Raw genomic sequence first — 21,554 nt, forward strand, 5'->3', positions numbered from 1 at the left:
TACATGTTAACGGTGAATCCTCCATGCACGTCAAAGTTAGTCACGGAGTTCCACAAGCTTCTGTGCTTGGACCGATTCTATTCACCTTATATATGCTTCCTCTAGGCAATATTATTAGGAAACACTCCATAAACTTTCATTGTTATGCAGATGATACCCAATTATATCTATCGATCAAGCCAGATGAAACTAACCAGTTAGCTAAACTTCAAGCATGCCTTAAGGACATAAAAACCTGGTTGATATGTATTTTTCTGATGTTAAACTCTGACAAAACTGAAGTTATTGTACTTGGCCCCAAACACCTCCAAGACACATTAGCTAGTTGCTCTAGATTGCATTGCCCTGGCCTCCAGCACCACTGTAAGGAACCTCTGAGTTATCTTTGATCAGGATTTATCCTTTAACTCCCACATGAAACAAACTTCAAGGACTGCCTTCTTTCACCTACATAACATTGCAAAAATCAGGCACATCCTGTCTCAGAATGATGTAGAAAAACTAGTCCATGCATTTGGTACTTCTAGGCTGGACTATTACAATTCCTTATTATCAGGTTGACTGAATAAGTCCCTTAAGACTCTCCAGTTGATCCAGAATGGTGCGGCATGTGTACTGACAAGAACTAGGAAAAGAGATCATATTTCTCCAATATTAGCTTCTCTGCACTGGCTCCCTGTAAATCCAGAACAGAATTTAAAATCCTTCTCCTCACTTACAAAGCTCTTAATGGTCAGGCACCATCATATCTTAATAGTACCTTATTACCCCACTAGAACACTGTGCTCCCAGAACACAGGGTTACTTGTGGTTCCTTGAGTCTCCAAAAGTAGAATGGGAGCCATTCTATTCTTGCCAGCTATCAAGCACCTCTCCTGTGGAATCAGGTCCCTGTTTGGGTTCGGGAGGCAGACACCATCTCCACATTTAAGAGTAGGCTTAAGAGTTTCCCCTTTGATAAAGCTTATGGTTAGGGCTGGCTTGGGTGAGTCCTGAACCATCTCTTAGTTTTGCTACTATACGCCTAGGAGACGGGGAGACTTCCCATGATGCACTGAGCTCCTCTCTCCCTCTCCATCTGTATGCATTTTTATCCCATTAATGCAGGTTACTAACTCGACATCTTCTCTCTCTTGTAGTTTTGTGTTTTCTTTCCTCTCTCATCTCTCCTTCTGTCGCTTTCAGCAGGTATTTCTACCTCCGGAGCTACAGAGTCTGAACCTTTGGTTATGGGCCACCTGCTGCCCCTGTGTTCCTGCTCAACAACTGCTACAGTTATTATTGGCTTTGTTACTATTATTGTCATTATTATTCCTATGACTATCATTCCTATTATTATTATTACTTTATTATTACCACTACATTACAATTTTAAAATTCTAGATGGAATTTGCATTGTGCTTCCCTCTGCCCCGCCCCCTTCTCTCTCTCTCCCTCTCTGTATTTTTGAACCTCAATTATTTTGTCAAGATCAAAATTGAAAATAGAAAAAAAGTGAATGTCTTGAAATGTCTTGTCTAGCAATTTAGAAAAAATCCACCAAATTCCTGGATCTAAGCATCAGCACTAGCAGCAATTTCCCACCAAAAACATTTAAATGGTTGACAAACAAATAGCACCCACCTGCACTCCTCGTCACTCTTAATGAGAGGGTCTGACCCAACGGTGCCCACCAGGAACTTGGGGCTGAGCAGTGGCAGACGGACATGCTGCAGGACCTACACAACACAGGAAATCCATGTCAGTCCCAAAGTGTTCTTCTGCTACAAAAGAAGTCTGCAGTAATTTTGATGGTATATTGCTGGATTGTACACCAATGACCATACTGGCAACAGAACCAGTAACTGCTGTGGTAGGGTATTTCTTCAACCACAAACCTGGGGTAGTTGTGGTCTGCGTTCCTGGATGCTGTATTTCACCCAGGCCATCACAGCATTAAAAACCTGCTCCTCGCTCCGCACATTGAGCTCATCGCTGGAAATTATGTCAATCAACTGGTTGGCAGGCAGCAGCATGAACTCTTCACTTTCCATTACCTAGGAGCAAAACAGTAAGTCAGCAGCTCTGACACAAAGAGAAATATGATATACAAAAATGTGGAATATTTTCCTACTGTGGGATTTCCTACTGTAAGTGAATGGACTTCAGACTAACTTGTGTGTGTCAAACTGCACTAATTAGCTCATCTCAATCAGCCACAGTCCAAAGTTGCCATGGGAAGCAGCACTCGGCTTCACTGAAGACATTGCTATATAATATGGTTACATAATGCACTCTTTAAAATGTAGGAGCTGTCACAGGTTAAAAACTCCCATCATCACAGGGGCGACTGTGGCTTAGAGGTAGAGCGAGTCGTCCACTAATGGTCTGCGGTTTGGTCCCGGCTTCCGCTGGCCCACATATCGAATTGTCCTTGGGCAAGACACTGAACCCCAAATTGTTCCCGAGGGCTGTGCCTTCGGTGTGTGAGTGTATGTAAATGCGTTACTTTCTTTCAACTGATGAGCAGTTGGCACCTGCCATCAGTGTGTGAATGTGGTGAATGTGATATGTAGTTTAAGTGCTTTGAGTAATCGGAAAGACTAGAAAGGCGCTATATAAGTACAGTCCATTTACCATTTGTCACTGTATTTGAGGTACATAGACCAAACACACACACGTGTGGCACTGGTTACTATAGTGATTGTGGCAACCTGGGGGAGTGGAGGTGGGAGGGGGGCCAGACAACAAATTAGACAGGTCAGACAGTTCATTTAATAAAGACTCAGCCTCTCAAATTCCTGCTTCTAGCTCAAAGACTGTAACTCTTATTACCGAAGTAAAAAAATACCGTAAGAGAGAGGAGAACCTGCTGCAGAAGCGGTGCAAGATTTGTGTGTAGTGTCAAAAATGTGGGAATGAGAGCTGTTTAGAAATGTCCCTTTTTCTGTCTGCCTCCTGAAAATTCTGCTCTCAGTTCATATGTAAGTCTATACAACAGTTGGCTGGCACTGCTGTCACTTTGAAGCTAACTATGGCAACTGTGGGAGTTTGTTTGACCGCATACTTACATGTCTGCGAACAGCACAAGTTTTCCTACGTTTTGATGTATAAATTATTCTTGAAGAATGAATATTGAATGACAGCAAGTTGAATAGAAGAGTTTAAATGTTTTTACAGATCCACTGCATTCTGACAGTTGGGTCCCTCACTCTAGCTCTGAACATTTCGCCCAATACACACACATTGTAAACTCAGAAAAGGACTGAAATTTTCATGAACTGGAACGGAGAATGGAAAAAAGCAGTCAGCCATAAATATTGAGACAGGCATTGAATTAAGCCAATCACAGTTAGCTTTGTCCCTTTCTGCGCAGCAACTGCTGAGCCACTGGTTACTATGGTGATTGAAGCCTGAAAGTGGTCCGTCATGGAGACAGACAGAGGAAACCCTGTCAAAGTACCACTCGAACAAGACACCCTCATTAAAAAAACTGTAGGTCGTAACGTTAAAATTACCACACCAACAGCATCCTAAGGCTTTGCCGAACGTGTAGATAAGTTATTTGTGTGGATAAACAACAAAAAATGTGAGAATTATAGCGATTTTTAAAACTGGCTCTTTCTGTTTTCCTCCAGAAATTTCGACTCTCAGTTAACACGGGAGCTTATACGACAGTTGATTGGCACTCTGGTCACTTGGGAGATCACCAAGCCAAATATATAAGTCAGTTTAATTCGTTACATTAGTTACATGTGTAGAACCAACACAAATTTTCCTACGTTTTGGTTTAAAATAATGTACGAAGAGTCAAAATTGTGGGAATAAGAGCAAGTTGAAGAGAAATTTTTAAGAAGATTTCACAGCTGCCCTACACTCTAGCGATGATGTCACCCACACTAGCTCTGAACATTCCGTACAATACACACTAGTTATAAACTCAAAAGGACTGAAAAAAGCATCAAACATAAATTGCGATATTGAAAAAAACTATAAAAGATATCATGAAAAGAAATCTGAAATGAAATGCCTGAAAAATTTTAAAGCAATGCATTGCATTGCAAGTACTACTACTGCCGTACTAAAGACTGTAGTAGTAGTAGTACTAGTAGTAGTAGTACTTCTACTAAAGAAGTAGTACTAAAGACTGTAGTAGTAGTATTAGTAACACTCTAGCTCACCCAATAATTCAATTCAAATAGCGCCAATTCATAACATAAGTTCTCACTACACTTTTACTATAGTGCAGGTCTAGACCGTACTTTTTATAATATAACAATACACAGCCATTATAAACGCAGAAAAGGACTGAAAAAGCATAACTCTTAAACTGTGATAATATAAAAACTGTAAAACATATCAAAAAGCTGAATACAAGTTCAATAGCTGAAAGTCTTGTGACCAATTTAAAGTTTAAATGGAGTCTGTAGCTGAAGTTATGCAGAACTAGTTAGAAAAAAATTAGAGAGTTAGAGGATTTGAAGATGCGCCAATGACTGACATTGTAAAAAATTGTTGAAAAAAGCTTAATATTTTTAGTAAGTATAAAAATGTTGAATACAAGTAGAAATGTCCTTAAAGAGCTGGACATTTTGATAGTTAAATGGTAGAAGGAGGCAAAGGAGTAGCGAACCAAAAAACATACGGAAGAAGAATAAAAATGAGTATAAAGCATTCCCACTGATAATAACAATAATAATAATAAAAATATTAATAATAAAGAATTCTTTTGTAGAATAACACAGGTATTCACACCAATTATGTACTCCATGTTGGATTTTCCAACTTTTGCAATTCTTGCAGTTTACAGCACAACTCCTCAACACGTTACTCTCCTCATAAGTTGTAAGTAATTAGGGGCCGCAATATGCCCTCGCAATATGTTTTGTGTTACTTTGCAATATTTTGTGTTCCCTCGCAATGTTTTGCATTACCTCGCAATATTTTGCATTCTCTCGCAATAAATTTTGCGTTACCTTGCAATACTTTTCTTCCATTCCATCTGAGCCATACGTTTATTTCCGCTCATCTGCTCCCAGTGCAACGCCCCAGTATATCAGCTCATTGAATTTTACTTTGAACTGGGCATTAAGTATGCTGATATAGTACTAATGCTCAATAGGCATGCATGGTTATGTAATTAGTGAAAGTAAAATTAAACAAATTCTTAGATCAAGAGGTCTCTCCAGAAGAAAGCAGTACGGTAATCTATGTATAGTACTGTACTATGTACAGTGGGGTTTCAGAGGAAAAGGAGATGTCTCCAGAGGCGTAATTACAGATGTGCAGTTGAATCTACCCCATAAAGCCAAGGTGCTGTATTTGTAGGAGTCAACAACAAAAAAAATTAAAAAAGCAACAAACAAGAAGGTGACTGAAATGCTGCAAACAGAGTCTATGGTTCTGTCACAGAAAGAGCAGACAACATTGAACCACTTGCAGAGATACATCAATAATGCAGACCAATGCAAGTTGCACAGGGTCCTCTATTCTTTGCACAAAAAGTAACCTTCAATGCTGAAACTGGTTTTGGTAGAGGGCCTGTTGCTTTAAATGTGGAGCAATAATTGATGTTCCTTATACATACAGCTCCTACCCAGAAATTTGATAATGTTCTATTTGATAACTTCTTTGCTATTGACATCATATAAGGTGAGGTGTCCATAAACAATGCTAAATGCATTAACTTGAGAATCTCCATACTTTCTTCCACTACAAATAGACATACAGCTCAGAAAGAATGGAAGAAGAAAAGTATTGCGATGTAACGCAAAATTTATTGCGAGAAAACACAAAATATTGTGAGGTAATGCAAAACATATTGTGAGGGAACGCAAAAGCAGTCCTCAAAAAAATTCTCCCCATGACCTTTAGGGGGCACCGTATCGCAATTGTAATATCTGTGAAAATAATCACAAAATGATTTTTTTTACCATATCGTGCAGCCCTAGTGAAAACACCTGTGATGTATGGATAGACCATGGCTGTGGAGTTATACTGATTGTTACCATTTCATTTAAACTTTATGCACAAATGTTCTATAGTAGTTTTGTACTTTGTCATCAAAATTAGAACATCCAAAAGAATTATTCCAAATGTAAATTCCAACTTTATGTATTCAAAATAAACCATGGATGTTAACACTTCCACCTTGAATATGAAGTGTTTGTGAATACTCAACAGTGTGCCAAGAGAAGAACATCAAGAACTCCAGCAAATGAGAAAAATAAATTACAGGAACAGTCATTCTATGTGTCTGTGTCTCTGTACATCGGTCAACTTGTCACATAATCTATGGTTGGTCAGAAATGTCATACACTTCTCAATTTTCACCTGAGCCAGCAAAGACAAGAGTCAGATGCAAGACAAGAAGACAGCCTGTGTTTCAGTTGCTGTGCAGGACACACAACTGAACAGCCTGAAGCCTGTTTCCACTTTTGACTCACAAGCTGCAAACCAACATTTTTTTTTTTTTTTTGCCTGTCTAAATTAAAATCTCTCAGAATCCTTCACCAGTAATCCTTCATTCACAGTTCTCAAATATCTTTATGCTTATCATTTTTACTAGCATATAACTAGTTGCACAAGGCAAGTGGGACTGAAACACAGAAGAGTGTCCCATCACTTTTTCCCTTTACAGCGTACATTTATAAACAGTGATGCAAAGACATCAGGGATGAAAAAGGTGACAAAGATGCAAATCCCTTAGAGGGGTCCGGAGGCATGCCTGCCACGGGAATTTTTTTTAAACACCAGGACTTTAAGGACTTCCTGTTTGGCAATGTAGGGTGCAGACATGAGGCAGAGGGTCTCCCCTATCAATTTTCACCTTGAACCGATAAAACTGTAAAGTACTTGTAAAATCTTTGGGATTAACCCCCTTTAACGTAGATAGAAGTACTAGGTCAACTTCGTTGACGACAATATGAGTGCTGAAGAACTTAACTTCACGTGCTTCAGCTGTACAGTACAAGGACAACAAAGAGTCTCCTGGTATCGCCCTCCCTGAAAACTTCTCGATGACCCTGCTAATGTCAGAGCTGGTCAACCATCAGGCTAATCTTAAAGAAGATATGGCAACTCTTTTTCAGGAGTGCGAGCGGGGGGAGAACTTTGAACGGTTTGTAGCGGCCGAGGCTCCAATTAAAACTTTGCAGAACCAAAACACTTCCCTGCTAGACCATCTGGAGGACTTAGAAAATAGATCATGCAGGTCTAATCTACACATATGTTGGGATTTACAATGTTTAAAGGAGGGCACCCACTTGTGTAGGTGCGATCAATTAATTATGGCTATCAGAATTATCAAAGATAATCATAAATAACTTTAATTAATAAAGTCCTCAGGGCACCACTCTTCTTAAAGAAAAGAAATGATAGCCAATTAATTGACTGAGTCTCATAAAATACACTAAACTATCAATTTGGAACTCAGATTAATAATTAAATTAATGACTATAACCAACTTACCATTGATAGCTAGTAGGTTGAAGGATTTGGAGTTCAACATAGAAGAGGTTGGCAAATTTTTCACTCTTGTGCATTAAACATTAAAGAAACCAGCATAATTATACACAATCATTTATTAAAGATAATAAAGCAAAACACATAATATGAAGACAAACACTAAACTTCAGAACAAAGTGTGTTTTTGTGTGTGTGTGTGTGTGTGTGTGTGTGTAGGTCTGGGTGCGCGCCAAAAGGAATGTGTGTATGTTTCTTTGTTCTGCCTCCGTATGTATCCCGTGCACGAGAATGAACCCACGTGGTCCGAAACAAAAAAAAAAACATGTGAAGCGGAAAGTTACTCTCCGCCATGTGTGGTTGTCTTTAAGGGCCAAACTAGAGGTGTATGTGTATGATCTGTTTAGGATAATGGTGCCAAGTTAAAAGGAGTAAGTTAGCATGCAAAGTCTTTGTGTAGCGCATAACATAATTAACATCAACTTAGCGTGTGGCTACCAAATTAACATAACAGATAAACACATCACAACAACAAAACCTCAGAAAAACACATCAGTACATGTACATCATTAACTAAACAGTACTGTGCTTAGCCAATAGCATTGTTACTCTATGCTATGCCCGGTTTATACGTTACCCATCCGTGGGAGGGAAAGAGATGTGGCTTTGGTGCTGCTGTTAGCTGGTGAAGTCTGTTGTAGACGAGCCAAGCTGGGAAGAATTGTGGTTCCACTGTGAAAGCATCTTTTGCTGTGCAGTGTGCGCTGTTAGAGGTCACTCCGTCTGTGGTTGTCCTTACAGAGTTAACCGCTCTGCGTTAACTTGCTTCGTGCTCCTGTTAGAATGTGAAGTTAGCTGGCAGGCTTTGTGTGGGGCAGCCGTTTAAGCTAAACTTTGCTGCAGAGATCTAAATGGCCTTCACAGCGCTTTGGTAGATCAGGAGACTTTGGTTCTGTTGCATGTTTCTGCTCCAAGGAGATTACACAGCGAAGCTAGGAGGAGAGAGTTCAGGTGGGTGTCTGCTGGTGAGCAGGGCATTGAGAGGGGGACAGCCATGGGCTGTCCGCTGCAGTGAAGGATTCCAGGAGAAAAAGACACAGAACAAAGCATTGTTGACTTTTTTAATGACCTAGTGACATCTGGGTCACAGGTCAGACTGGCCAATGCTGCGTTCAATGGCCCTCAGGATTGTGGAACAAAAGAGAATGCAGTCTCCTAACAAAAGTTCAATCACCCAAATGAATGAATGAATCAATATGTGGAGTCCCAACACATACTAAGTACACCAGAAGGATGTGAAGACGGTAAAGACCCCACCACCTCTGTATCCAAGCTACTGAAAGAAATTATGGGCCCGGACGTCTTCACATGTACGTCCTTGCACTCTCGGACCTAAACCTGCATCGGGTAAGCCGGCAAGGCCATTCATCTAGTGTTTTCATACCATGACAGGGAACTGGTATTGAGATGGGCCAGACAACACCAGATGAAGCACCAGTCTACTCCGACTTGAGTGCCTCCCTTGCCAAAAGATGGGCTGTGTTCAGCTCCATTAAAAGAGTCTCCTTTCTTTACCAGAAAGGTGTGCAGTTTCGTCTGTAATATCCAGCTCATCTGAAGATTATGTTTAAAGGAGAGAGCCACATGTTTACTTCGCAGAAGGATGCCATGGCCTTCTACGAGCAACGAGGATGTATGTGAAGCATTCAGGACACCGCTAATACCTTCATGCTGACCTAGACATAATACAGGAAACAAGCTATGGGAGTGACTGATCTTTGAATGTTGAACACAGACGTGTACTCTCAAGTGAAATATGGGTAATAATGCTGAGAACTTTGGCTACCCTCACTTCCCCCTCCCTAGCTATGTCTGTTATACTGCCATACTGACTTGAAAGTTGAGGAGGGGGGAAAAAAAAAAATTTAGTACATTTTTTATCATTATTATATTCTCGGTTTGTAATAACCATGGACACTTAAAATTCTCAGTTATGTTATTTATATCCCGAGTCTTCCTTTGTCTCACAAAGTTGGATAATTTAGAAGTTAATGGGATTACATCATACCAATGAAGATACTAAATGGATCAGATGGAATAGGAGACAGGGCAAAAGAGTTATTTACTTATTCAATTAAGCTGCGTATCCAACACAGGAACTTTCCCCAGGGACTAGAAACCTTTGGAGGAACTCAAAGGGACCAGGGTCTAAATTAAGTTCCGGGGACATTATTTTACCCCCCAAAAGGTCCCTGCTCGGGGGGTAGTACTTTTTATAAGAACTGGAACTTTCGGGGGTTGCTGCACTGAACATTTCTGATTGGTCGAGCTCCGACCGGTGGAGCAGCAAGTTGTTTGACTGTTTGGATCGATGCATTGCTGGATCACAGGCCGGCCTTCTCTGGCGCAGCGGCTCAGCTACTGTGCTCTTGGAAGCTGTGGTGGAAGACACGGAAACAGTTGACCAGTCGGTTGAAGGTAAATTACACATATGCTGCTTGTTAAATGCTATAACCCTAACTGTTGTCATGCTGTTGCTACCTTAGCCAAAAGCTAACATTAATTACATGCAAACGCCAACCGCTAATGGTGTAGCATTGTGGTTAAGACAAGGGTTGGCTAAATCGATCGTACAAAATGATATCTAGTTAATGTTGTTGGAGTGAGACAACGTTTATTTTTTTCAACATGTTTTTCAGATGAAACCGGCAGGCACACTGAACTGCAGGCTGCAGAGACTAGTGTGTTTATGCCTGCAACCACCAGCAGCCCTCGTCCCATGCCTCCTGCTGAAGCACACAAACACTGTATTTTGCACATTTATATTTCTGCAGGTAAATAAATAGTTGTGGAAGTAAATGTGTGTATAGTGGCTTTTCTTGTATCAGAAAACAAGTATATACTACTATATATGTAAAAAGACACATAATGCTTATGCTTTTGTTACCACATTCTAATATTTACAATGCTCTGAGAAGTAGTGGCTCTCAATTTCACCATTATACACCGGTAAGCTCAGTATTTAAAAACAGGTGAGAGTGCATAGGTTAAAATAAGCAAAGATCCTTATATGCTGAACTGCTGGTGATGTGTTTAATAAGTTAAAACAACAGAGTTATGCAGAGTTACAAAAAGCTTCGCAATTTAGCGTCAGAAAGCTCTTTAGACTACACTGCCCAAATATGAAGTCGATCGGATTCATTCTCTAGAAGTTCAACATAATTTTTTTTTAATCTATAAAATTCACCAATAAATTCTCTAGGAGGAGTTTGTTAAAGTACGGAGCCTGTAAATGGCACGTTAAATTCATACATGGTTTCCTGTTGGGTTTAGGGCATGGCTCCAAGAGGCTTTTTTTTTTTTTTTTTTTTTTTTTTTTTTTTTTTTTTTTTAATTTAAGTCTAGAGATGATCTGCCTCCCAAAGTTCGTACATCTAGGTGAAACATACCACAGGGGCTGTGTTAACAAGCAATTTTGCCATATCCAAGCCAGCAACCCAAATCAGACAACAAAATACACCGTTTCTGACACGTGTGCCAAGTTTAGTGAGATTTCAAGCATCCTTAGTGCCTCAATAACGGTTTTGTTTTTTATGGCAAATAATACGTTACCACGGCAATGGCGTTCAATGAAAACTCACAAGCTTCACAATATAGCATCATCAATGTTTTAAGGCTTTTCTACACAAATGTGAGGTGGATCTGGTCAACCTGCTAGGAGGAGTACACCAAAGCATAAAACATGTAATTTCCTGTTGCCAATAGGTGGCGTTATGACTAAGAGTGAATTTTGGCATGTAGATGTCTTCAGGGTGGGACTCTTATCAAACATATGAAGTTTGGGGCAGATGTGACCATGTACACTCAAGTTACAGCAACTTCTGTTTTCATGGCGAAACATCTAAATTTTACGCTACACCACGGACACTCCCTTAAATGAATTCTCTAGGAGGACTTCCTTAAAGTACGGAGCCTGTAAATGGCGAAAAATGGCACATTCAATTCAAAACGGCTGAGACACGGCATTGAATTAAATGCAGATGGAATAACTTTCTTCAATTTAGCTAAAGCACTATCAGATAGACATCTAGCCCTGTTTTTGCCTCAGGGCGTGTAGTCCAGTAATAAGAGTTCAAAAGTTATTAAATAATGGTCCGATAAAAAAGGATACTGTGGAAAGATTCTTAAATGTTCAATTTCAATGCCATATATCAAAACAAGGTCGAGGGTGTGGTTAAAACAGATAATTAAACATGTCATCACTGGTCAGGTTTGGCAGGGGCCCAGAGAAAACTACGGAGTCTGACATTGTCTTTGCATATGTACACACCGACTTAACATTAATTTTAGTGACCGCCGATTGGCATAATTGGTAGCCGTTGCCGAAATGAATAACAATCTTACTGTATTTACGCTTATCCTTAACCAGCAGTTTTAAAAAGGATTCAGTGTCGCCCACTCTGGCCCCAGGAATACATTTGACTATGGTCGCTGGTGTCGCTAACTTCAATGGAGCTGCCAATAATCACGAACCACGTTTCCTATTCACTAAGCCTTGTTCTCACTTGTACAACTGTCAAAAAGTAAACTAACCTCCTCACAGAGCCCCTGTCTGGGTGGAAATTGAAAAAAAGGGATACTCGAGCCCTTTCAGATTGAAACATTTGTGACGCAGACAGGTCGGTCTTTGCCAGTTCATAACCCAGTGTTAGAATTTTTAAGGGGAAGTTGGAAAATGGCCCACAGGTATGTAAAAAGTAATCCCTCATTGAAGTCTAAAGCATCAGTATGGTTTAACTCTAAGATCAGAATAGCCAAAAAGCCATTCTGCTGGTCCCAGTGTGCCCAAGCAGGGATCCTGCATCTGGGGGACCTACAGATGAAAATGGCCATATGGTTACCTTTGAATGTCTGAAACAATATCACAATCTGGCAAATACAGATTTCTGGAAATATCTCCAGCTCAGGCGCTGTCTCCTTTCAGTCCCGAGATCCGGCCCTGACCCAAACACTGAAATTGCCTACTGAAAAAAGCCTACTACAACATGTCAGCCTTAAAAAAAAAATGGTACATCAATTTTCTATAACCTCTTCAAAAACTGACCTCCCAGAGACGGCACTTTTCAGTCTTCACTCTTCTCAGGTGAGTTACACATGCCAAGTACAAAAGCCAGGAGCTTTTTTTTTTGACAAATCAGAAGTTCTCATTTCAGATTCACCCAGAACCCCCCCACAGATCTACATGAATCACACAAATGACGTATTTTGGATTCAAAACGCCGATTTTCACCAAAAGGTGACAAGTTTGTACCCGTGTATTCTGAAAAGCAATGTGCTGTGATGCTGTAATAGCATCCCTCTTCCACAAATGGCGAAAACACGGAACAGTGGTGAACCTTCCCAGGAGTGGCCGGCCGACCAAAATTATCGCTAGAGCGCAGCACCGACTCATCCAAGAAGTCACAAAAGACCCCACAACATCCACAGAACTGCAGGCCTCACTTGCCTCAGTTAAGGTCAGTGTTCATGACTCCACCATAAGAAAGAGACATGGCATGGCAGAGTTCCAAGACGAAAACCCCTGCTGAGCAAAAAGAACATTAAGGCTCATCTCATTTTTGCTGATCCCCAAGACTTTTGGGAAAATACTCTGTGAACTGACAAGACAAAAGTTCAACTTTTTGGACGGTGTGTGTCCCATTACATCTGGAGTAAAAGTAACACCGCATTTCAGAAAAAGAACATCATACCAACAGTAAAATATGGTGGTGGTAGTGTGATGGTCTGGGGCTGTTTTGCTGCTTCAGGACATGGAAGACTTGCTGTGATAAATGGAACCATGAATTCTGCTGTCTACCAAAAACTTCTGAAGGAGAATGTCCGGACATCTGTTCGTGACCTCAAGCTGAAGCGAACTTGGGTTCTGCAGCAGGACAATGATCCAAAACACACCAGCAAGTCCACCTCTGAATGGCTAAAGAACAACAAAATGAAGACTTTGAAGTGGCCTAGTCAAAGTCCTGACCTGAATCCTATTGAGATGCTGTGGCATGACCTTAAAAAGGCAGTTCATGCTCGAAAACCCTCCAATGTAGCTGAATTACAACAATTCTGCAAAGATGAGTGGGCCTAAATTCCTCCACAGCGCTGTAAAAGACTCATTGTAAGTTGACTGGAGTTGTTGCTGCTAAGGGTGGCCCAACCAGTTATTAGGTTTAGGGGGCAATCACTTTTTCACACAGGGCCATGTAGGTTTGGATTTTGTTTTCCCTTAATAATAACAACCTTCATTTAAAAACTGCATTTTGTGTTTACTTGTGTTATCTTTGACTAATATTTAAAATTTGTTTGATCTGAAACATTTAAGTGTGACAAACATGCAAAAAAATAAGAAATCAGGAAGGGGGCAAACACTTTTTCACACAACTGTATTTAGTTTTTGTAAGAATATTGGTGGGAATAAGAATAAGGAATAAGGTGGGAGAGAGAGAAGGGAGTTTTTAAACACACACCTGTGTGCATGACAAGGAAAGTATAGCTCTAAATATACTAACTCATAGTTGTGCTGTGTGTCTTTATATCCAAAATTTAAAAAAAATAAAACTGAAAAATGTAGGTCTAAATATGTTTGCCCGTATAGCTTTAAATAGAGATCAAGTGTAAAATATGGACACAGCATAGTGCAACATGTGACTTAAGAATTTTAGGGGACTACACGTTTCCATGTTTTTACCTCCTGAAAATTGTGCTGGGTGAACTTGTCTGCAATGCGGAGCAGCTCGCGGCAGGAGTGTGTGTCTGCGAAGGCCCTGATGCCCAGACAGTTGGAGGGATCCAGCTGCCTCTTAAGGAACTCACAGCAGGCCTCCTGGATCTCAGCCAGCTGGAGAAGACAGGCTGCGGGGAGCAGCGTCTGGACGTTTCCCTCCTCTACAGTCACCTAGGAGCAGGGAGGTCAGGACATCAGACACTCTTCACACATACTTTTGTCATGAAGCTGCGACTGGTGAGGCCTTTGAGTGAGAGTTTTTCTTTGCAGAGTGACTCCCATCTCAGCTGTGGAACCCTGCAGCTCCATCTCCATGTGCCTCTTGATGGCCTCCTCACACAGACACTTAGTTTGAGGATGCTCTAGTTGGATTTACAGCTGCACCATATTTTTTGAATTTCTTACAGATGTGGGACAAATTAAAAAGAAAAACCTGAATAAAAGAGTTGAGAAACATATCAAATGCAAATGCTTCTGGGCACCAGGGCTCACTGAATGGTTTGGTGAGTATGAAAATGATACAGTCACCAGATCTCAACCCTGTTTCACACCTATTGAAGATTTTGGACCAACATGTAAGACAATGCTCTCCACCACCATCTCCATAACACCAAATTATATAATATAAACTTTCATCTTCAAATCTATTTAGTGATGTCTGTGACTATCTCTGATGCTATATATCCTTTTGGTATGTCTGGCTATGTTTTTCTTTCTTACCATCTACTGTACTCAGGTCTCTCTTGCAAAAGACATCTTGATCTAAATGAGATTACCGGATTAAATAAAGGCTGTATATATAAATGAGACTATCATTGTAGGGGAATGGTGTTCATTCCTCCAATAGAGTTCCACAGACTTGGCAATGAGCACTGAAGCTGTTCTGGAGGCTCGTGGTGGCCTGATATTGGCAGAAATATTTGTCACTAGAAACTGAATTTGAATCATAAAGGTTCAAACCATGAAGGGGTAGAACCCTACGGAGTTTGTGTTGGTTTATTATCATCATCATTATCATTATTATTATTATTATCATCATTATTTGTCTGCCACTTCGGCTCAAATTCTCGTGAGCTGGAATGAGCTAGAAACATGAAACTTGGCCCAATAACTAGAAATTATGTGCATGTGCTTCCATAGAAATATGAGCCCAATCGGCCACATGGTGGAACTGTAATGAAGGCCCAAAAATGCAATTTTTGACTTGAAATTTCTCACACAAGTCCAGCTCAATGTGCTCTGCAAAAAAGCCATGATGGATTTTTTTGCTTAAATTGGCCATAACTCATTAACGATTTGTCCAATCATCACAAATCTCGGGAGATATCTAAGGCGTGCCAAAGCATTTTGAGCTCAACCCATAGGAGGCGCCACAAAAGAACTGTACCTCAAAACCCGGTGGACAGAATTTCACCAAATTTGGTGTGCATGCTCTGGGGGTAAGTATTAACCAAAATCGGCTTCATATTGATTGGTGCGAGTGGGCGTGGCCTATCACACATTTGCCTGTAACTCAAGATGCCTTTGAGCAATCCTGATTAACTCACCAGAGACATCCTCCACCATTTCCTGAACATACACACAGAGTTTCGTTCAAATCCAATGAAGGGAGGACGAATGCCGGAACTCTGAGTGGGCAATAATTGAAAAGCTGCAGGCTCTGTGTTGATGGAACAAGTGTGTGATTGATTTCACTCCTTTCAAAACAGAATTAAGCAAGCTGAAGTGACTTTGCTCGTTGCTGCCTGAGGCTTTAATTTTGGCCCAGTGAGCTACTTCCTTCCTTTGAGCGAAAAAAGGTTTGAACCCGCTCATTGCTTCCTGCGGCTTTATTTTATATTTGAATTTGTATTGTTTAACTTAAATAATTGCAGAACTGAATCTGAATAGCATAATTTGAAATTATTGAATTTATTAGTTTGGAAGTGAATTCCAATAAACTTGAAACTGAATGTAATATTATGAAATTGAATTCAGTTGCCCTGAAACTTTATTTGATCCTCACAATTCAAATTCAGTTCTTGCAATTCAACTTCAGTTCACTGAGACACACATCTGTTCGTTGAGGAAGAAACCAAGGGCAGATTTACACAACTCCTTTTTGGCCAATCACCACTTATGTTTTTTACCATTTCCTTCACTCCTGGAAAACTGTGTGTGCACTATCCATTTTGCTTCAGACTACATTCTCAACAAGGACCAGTAACATTACAAAGAAGGATTCACTTCAAAACTGAAGCTCAAAGATGGATCAACAATTACTTCAAATTTGGAACCTGTAAGTTTTGCCATTTTTTAAGTTGCTTTACTGTTACTGTTACTATTTTGCATCTTGGCCTATTGAACTTGGCATTAGCAAGTTCTGTTTTTTAGTGATCAAATACAGTTTTTAGTGATCAAATACAGTTTCAGAGCAACTGAATTCAATTCCATAATATTACATTCAGTTCCAAGTTTATTGGAATTCAGTTATAAACTAATATATTCAATTTCAAATTATGCTATTCAGATACAATTTTTCAATGCAATTATTCAAGTTAAACAATACAAATTCAAATATAAATGTTCCAAATTCAGTTTCAACTGACATTTCTGCACATAGCCTGACTCCATACTAAGACACTTCACATTGGTTTTTAATTTGTCAGCTATCTTGTATGACAGACCTTACTGTACTCTGAGGTATTTATGGTGTCTTGGAAATCTTGTATCCTTCTTTTGATTGGATCTTTTCAATAACCTTGTTGTAGATTTGTTTGTAATGTTCTTTTGTATTTAAGATGTGGTTTTTGCCAAAAAAACTGACTAGCAGCAGTTAGACCGTTGTGTTCCTGGTGTATTTAACCTAAAATCACTTGTCAAAACCTACCTTGATTACACAAAGAAAATCTCAATTCAACATTTGCAACTAAAAACAACTCGCTGTACCAGTAATGATTTAGGTGCTTCATAGTAAAGCATGTAAAGACTTATGCAGTTATTATTTGTGTTTTATGTGTATCTGCATCCTATCAATATGGTTATGCATTCTCATCAATTGCGAAAAATGGCATTTTGTGACCATAAACGTTACTGTAAACAACACATCACCAATCGCTAATGCCAAGTATCAATTAAACACAGCTACTGTTGTTACCTGTGAGGTGTAGGCAAAGTCAATGAGCAGCTCCATGGCTCGCTCATCAATGTCACGTATAACCACTTCAGTCTGTCTGCTCTCTGCCAGCTCTCCAGTGAACATCGCCCTGAAGAGAACATGGAAATCAAGAGATAGTATTTTTACAGCCAGCACTCAAGATACTTCACCTGCAACTTTGATGTTAATTAATTGGCTAATGAATTCATTACCAGATATATTTTCCTTTACCAGAAGTGAGCTGAATACAATATTTGTCTCTTTGTACCTGAAGTAGGGGCTGCACGCAGACAGGATCACACGGTGAGCATAAATCTTCTTGGCACCCACCACCAGCACCACGTCACAGAGCTCACGGTGTTTTCTCAACAGGTTGATAACCTCCAGGGTCTGCCGTGGGTGTTTGTCCGAGACATATGGCATGCGTGCAGGCTGGGGGACCCCTTCAGGGAGCTTGTTGGGGTCCCCCAGAGTACAGCGGCTGGTGATGTCCATTCCAGTGGCGTCTTGGCGTGCGCTGGTGGCCCTAAAGATGAACCAAATGGGCAATAATTGAGTAAATATATCTTTGGTTTCACTTGACATCTTAACAACTCTGCAACACAACTCTACACACATACATGGACCTATGCTCCGTCTCACATCCAGAGACATCTAAGACTGTGACCTATGCACACATCTTTCCATGCCTATTTATCATTTTACCTTATATATTTGATATTTTAATATTTCATGTTAATATTATATATTTATGTTCAATTCCTCCTATGTAGTTCGGTACGGCAAACTGAATCTCATAAATGTACAATGACAATAAAAAGGTATTCGTATTTGTAACTCATATTGTTTAGCTCCGCAATCATGTTGTTAGTTTAATATAAACTTTTAAAACTAATTTTTAATTTTGTAATCAGGGGATTCCTGCAGTGTTTGGAAACATTTGCGTAGGATGTTGTAGGTCACAATTTACCTAAGTGCAGAAGAAAAGCATTCACTTTTCTTTGCTACTGGAGTTGAGGCTTTTAAGAGACTTTTGTTTTTATTATTAGTTTTTTACTTAGTTTTTAAAAATAAAAAGTAAAGTAATATAAAATTGTTTATTATTTTACTTCCTTCCTTTTTTAACTGTATTGACTGATGATATGTCTGCTCTTTTCTTTTTATTTTGTAAAGCACTTTGAGCTGCATTTTGTGTATGAAAGGTGCTATGTAAATAAAGTTGATTATTATTATGTGAGATGAGAGAAATTCTGAATTTCAAAAGTCTCTCTCTCTGTCTCTCTATGAGAGAGAGTATGGTCTAGAACTGCTCTATAGGAAAAGTGCAATGAGATGACTTCTGTTATGAATTGTCACTATATAAATAAATTAAATTGAACTATATTCTACATCTGGAAAATGCATTTGGTTTATATGTTAGCCAACAGGTATTTTTGACATGTTTGGGTTTCAAGTTCTTGTAAATACATTACACACACCTGATCTAATGTCTCAGTAGTTGGATCACTGGCATCTAGCGGCCAGTGTAAACTTATCTAACTGACTGAGTCAGTTTGCCCTTTAAAGGATGCAGTTTGTGGAGTTGTATTGTTTTGAAACTCCACACAGGGTTTTGGATTTAGAGACAGCCAAGGTCCGGTCAACTTTGTTTTAGACAACAAAGCCATATTCATATTTCATTTCACCGCAGCGAGCCTGCCTGTGTCCTCCCGACTTAATGTGAATGATACAATGCATTAAATATACAAGCTAGAGGTAAATGGACTGTACTTATATAGCACCTTTCTAGTCTTTCTGACTAGACAAGACGGTGTAGTCCCTCATTCGTCCAGGAGTGTTCTATCGTAGAAAAGGTTTCAGTCGTAGTCATCTGGACACTGTTTTCAGAATCAAGACGTTTCGGCTCCCATCCGGAAGTCATTCTCAATTGTGAAAAAATTGGACGGGAACTGGAAATTCTTTCTGACTACTCAAAGCGCTTCAACTACATATCACATTCACCCCATTCACACACATTCATACACTGATGGCAGAACTGCTCATCGAGGGAGTCTCATCCCTTGTGGTTACTTTATACAAAAGTGTCAAGATAAATATTTGCGAGCTACTTACTAAATGAGCACAAAATTTTCCAACAAATCACAATATCTATCTCTTTCCCCTGGATTCCTGTCATGCACATCCATTAAAAACCTCTTAAACCCTAGCCCTATTTCTAGGAAAAGGCGCCTAAATAACAAACCCAAAATGAATCAGCTATTCTATTACCATTCCAGAGTAAATGGAGTTAAAGAAAGAACTTTCAGCCTTTTTATCCCTAATTTAAAATCTAAATTTCAAGGCAATATAATCATCATAACAAGGATCCAGAGGCTAATAATGCAGCTGGATGTATTCTCCTACTGCTTGACTACAAATGTAACTATAAATGTGATAGAAAATACACAAAAAAACAACATTTATGATACAATTTATAAAAGACATACTCATGCGGTCTCCATATTTGGCCATGTTTACTGTTTACTTTTTGACTGTTTACTGGGACTTCTACTTCAAAACACTATTTATTTCCATACAGCCATGTTACTACATAAATATCCCAAAAACATTGAAATATAGTAAACACACTGACTATTGATCAATATTCATATATGAATGAAGCACTCCATGCTATACAGGCAGATAAATGCACAATGGAAAGGCCCAGAGTCACGTATGATATATCTATGGATTCCTCTCAGCCAGACAAACAGGATGAAATTAGTTTGGTTGATGTCAGTACTCAATTCAGCCATAGACCACATAATCGCCATCTTCATAAACTTTCCTCATGCAATGCAACTGTATACAAGCTAGCTGAAATGGATTCAAGATGGCACAGAAGAAATTAGAGAAGTGATTACTTTTTGATTTAGGCGATCAAACACAACTTTTGATTACAAAAACAGCAAGGTAAGACATAATTCGTAGTTGCAAATGTTCAAACATAAGTTTGCTTTTGTATTTCTTTGACCAACCCCAGGCTTAAATGAAAGATTTAGCAATGCAAAAGGGCTGGGGGAACTCTGGGTAGAACCGAATTTGTCTGTCTTGTAGACAAGCTTAAGTGGTGACGGCTTGACGGCTATGCAGTGAGTTTTGGTCATACAGTTATAGGATCTGCATTGCTGGAATCTCTGGAGTTAATTTGAGGAGCTGTTTGTGTCAATAGCATGAAATGAAAGATATTAATAGAGCTGTTTTCAGACAGATAGGCAGAGAATTCAATTTAGTTTTATTTATATAGCGCCAATTCATAACAGAAGTTATCTCACTGCACTTTTCCTAAAGAGCAGGTCTAGAACGTACTCTTTATAATAATAATTACAGAGACCCAACAAATCCCACCATGAGCAAGCATTTGGCGACAGTGGCAAGGAAAAACTTCCTTTAAGAGGCAGAAACCTTGGACAGAACCAGACTCAAAGGTTGGGCGCCCATCTGCTGCTGCCGTGTGGGTTTTGAGAGAGAGAGAGAGTCAGACAGGGGGGGGCTTGTTGTGAGATGCGCTGCTCCCCCTAGTACTGGGGGCCCTCGGGTTTATTAAGTGCAATTTTTTGTTTTGAGTTGTGGACTTGGTGGTTCCCCTAATTGTAAAGGCACTAGTTTATTTTCAGTAGGCCTATGTGTGTGTTTTTCAGACTATGAAAAGAACGGTTTGAAACTCCTGCTTAGGCATGTCACGATAACTATTTTGTTGGATGATATATTTTCCCAGCAATAATTGTGATAACTGATATTATTGTCATTTTAAGGGCATTTCCATCACATTAATTTTTTTAATTAATAAAGCAACGGGGTTCACTTGGTTGCTGCAAGGGAGAGATAGAGAAATCTTTAGCCAAATAATCACAAACTCACTACAGGGACATAGTATATTTGAAGTAAAAAAAAAAAATCTACAAAAGGGAGGGAGAGGAACTATTTAAATATTTACAAGCTATAGGAACACTCTAATCCAGAGATCCAGAGAGAAAGAGTGAGAAAGAAGCTCAAACCTGCCTGCCCCACACACCGCACCTACTGACTATCTGCAACCATTTTGAGAAATTGGCAACAAATCTTGGCGTTCTCGATTTCAAGCTTCGAAATCAAAAGCAGGATCGGCGATTCTCCGAGTATTTTTTTTCTCTCTTCACCCACGCCTACTGGCGTGCGTCCAAAGAA

The 21,554-nt window shown here is 39.6% G+C and overlaps 1 protein-coding gene across 4 annotated transcripts in view; it reads right to left on the reverse strand.

Annotated features, from left to right (window-relative positions):
* Window positions 1–21,554, reverse strand: part of klhl20 (kelch-like family member 20) — a 43,482-nt gene that overhangs the window by 16,649 nt on the left and 5,279 nt on the right. For 2 of the 4 annotated variants that reach the window (XM_044218587.1, XM_044218586.1), the window contains 6 exons: window positions 17,834–17,874; window positions 17,617–17,784; window positions 17,349–17,457; window positions 14,177–14,383; window positions 1,878–2,036; window positions 1,624–1,718 (listed from right to left, as the gene is read on the reverse strand). In XM_044218587.1, the coding sequence (XP_044074522.1) occupies window positions 1,624–1,718; window positions 1,878–2,036; window positions 14,177–14,383; window positions 17,349–17,457; window positions 17,617–17,771 (725 nt within the window). In that variant the 5' untranslated portion in view covers window positions 17,772–17,784; window positions 17,834–17,874. Of the gene's footprint in view, window positions 1–1,623; window positions 1,719–1,877; window positions 2,037–14,176; window positions 14,384–17,348; window positions 17,458–17,616; window positions 17,875–21,554 lie in introns of all 4 variants that reach the window. The other 2 variants (XM_044218584.1, XM_044218585.1) reach the window with 1 other exon arrangement.

The sequence above is a fragment of the Siniperca chuatsi genome, linkage group LG13 (assembly GCF_020085105.1).
Source record: "Siniperca chuatsi isolate FFG_IHB_CAS linkage group LG13, ASM2008510v1, whole genome shotgun sequence".
NCBI lineage: Eukaryota > Metazoa > Chordata > Actinopteri > Centrarchiformes > Sinipercidae > Siniperca > Siniperca chuatsi.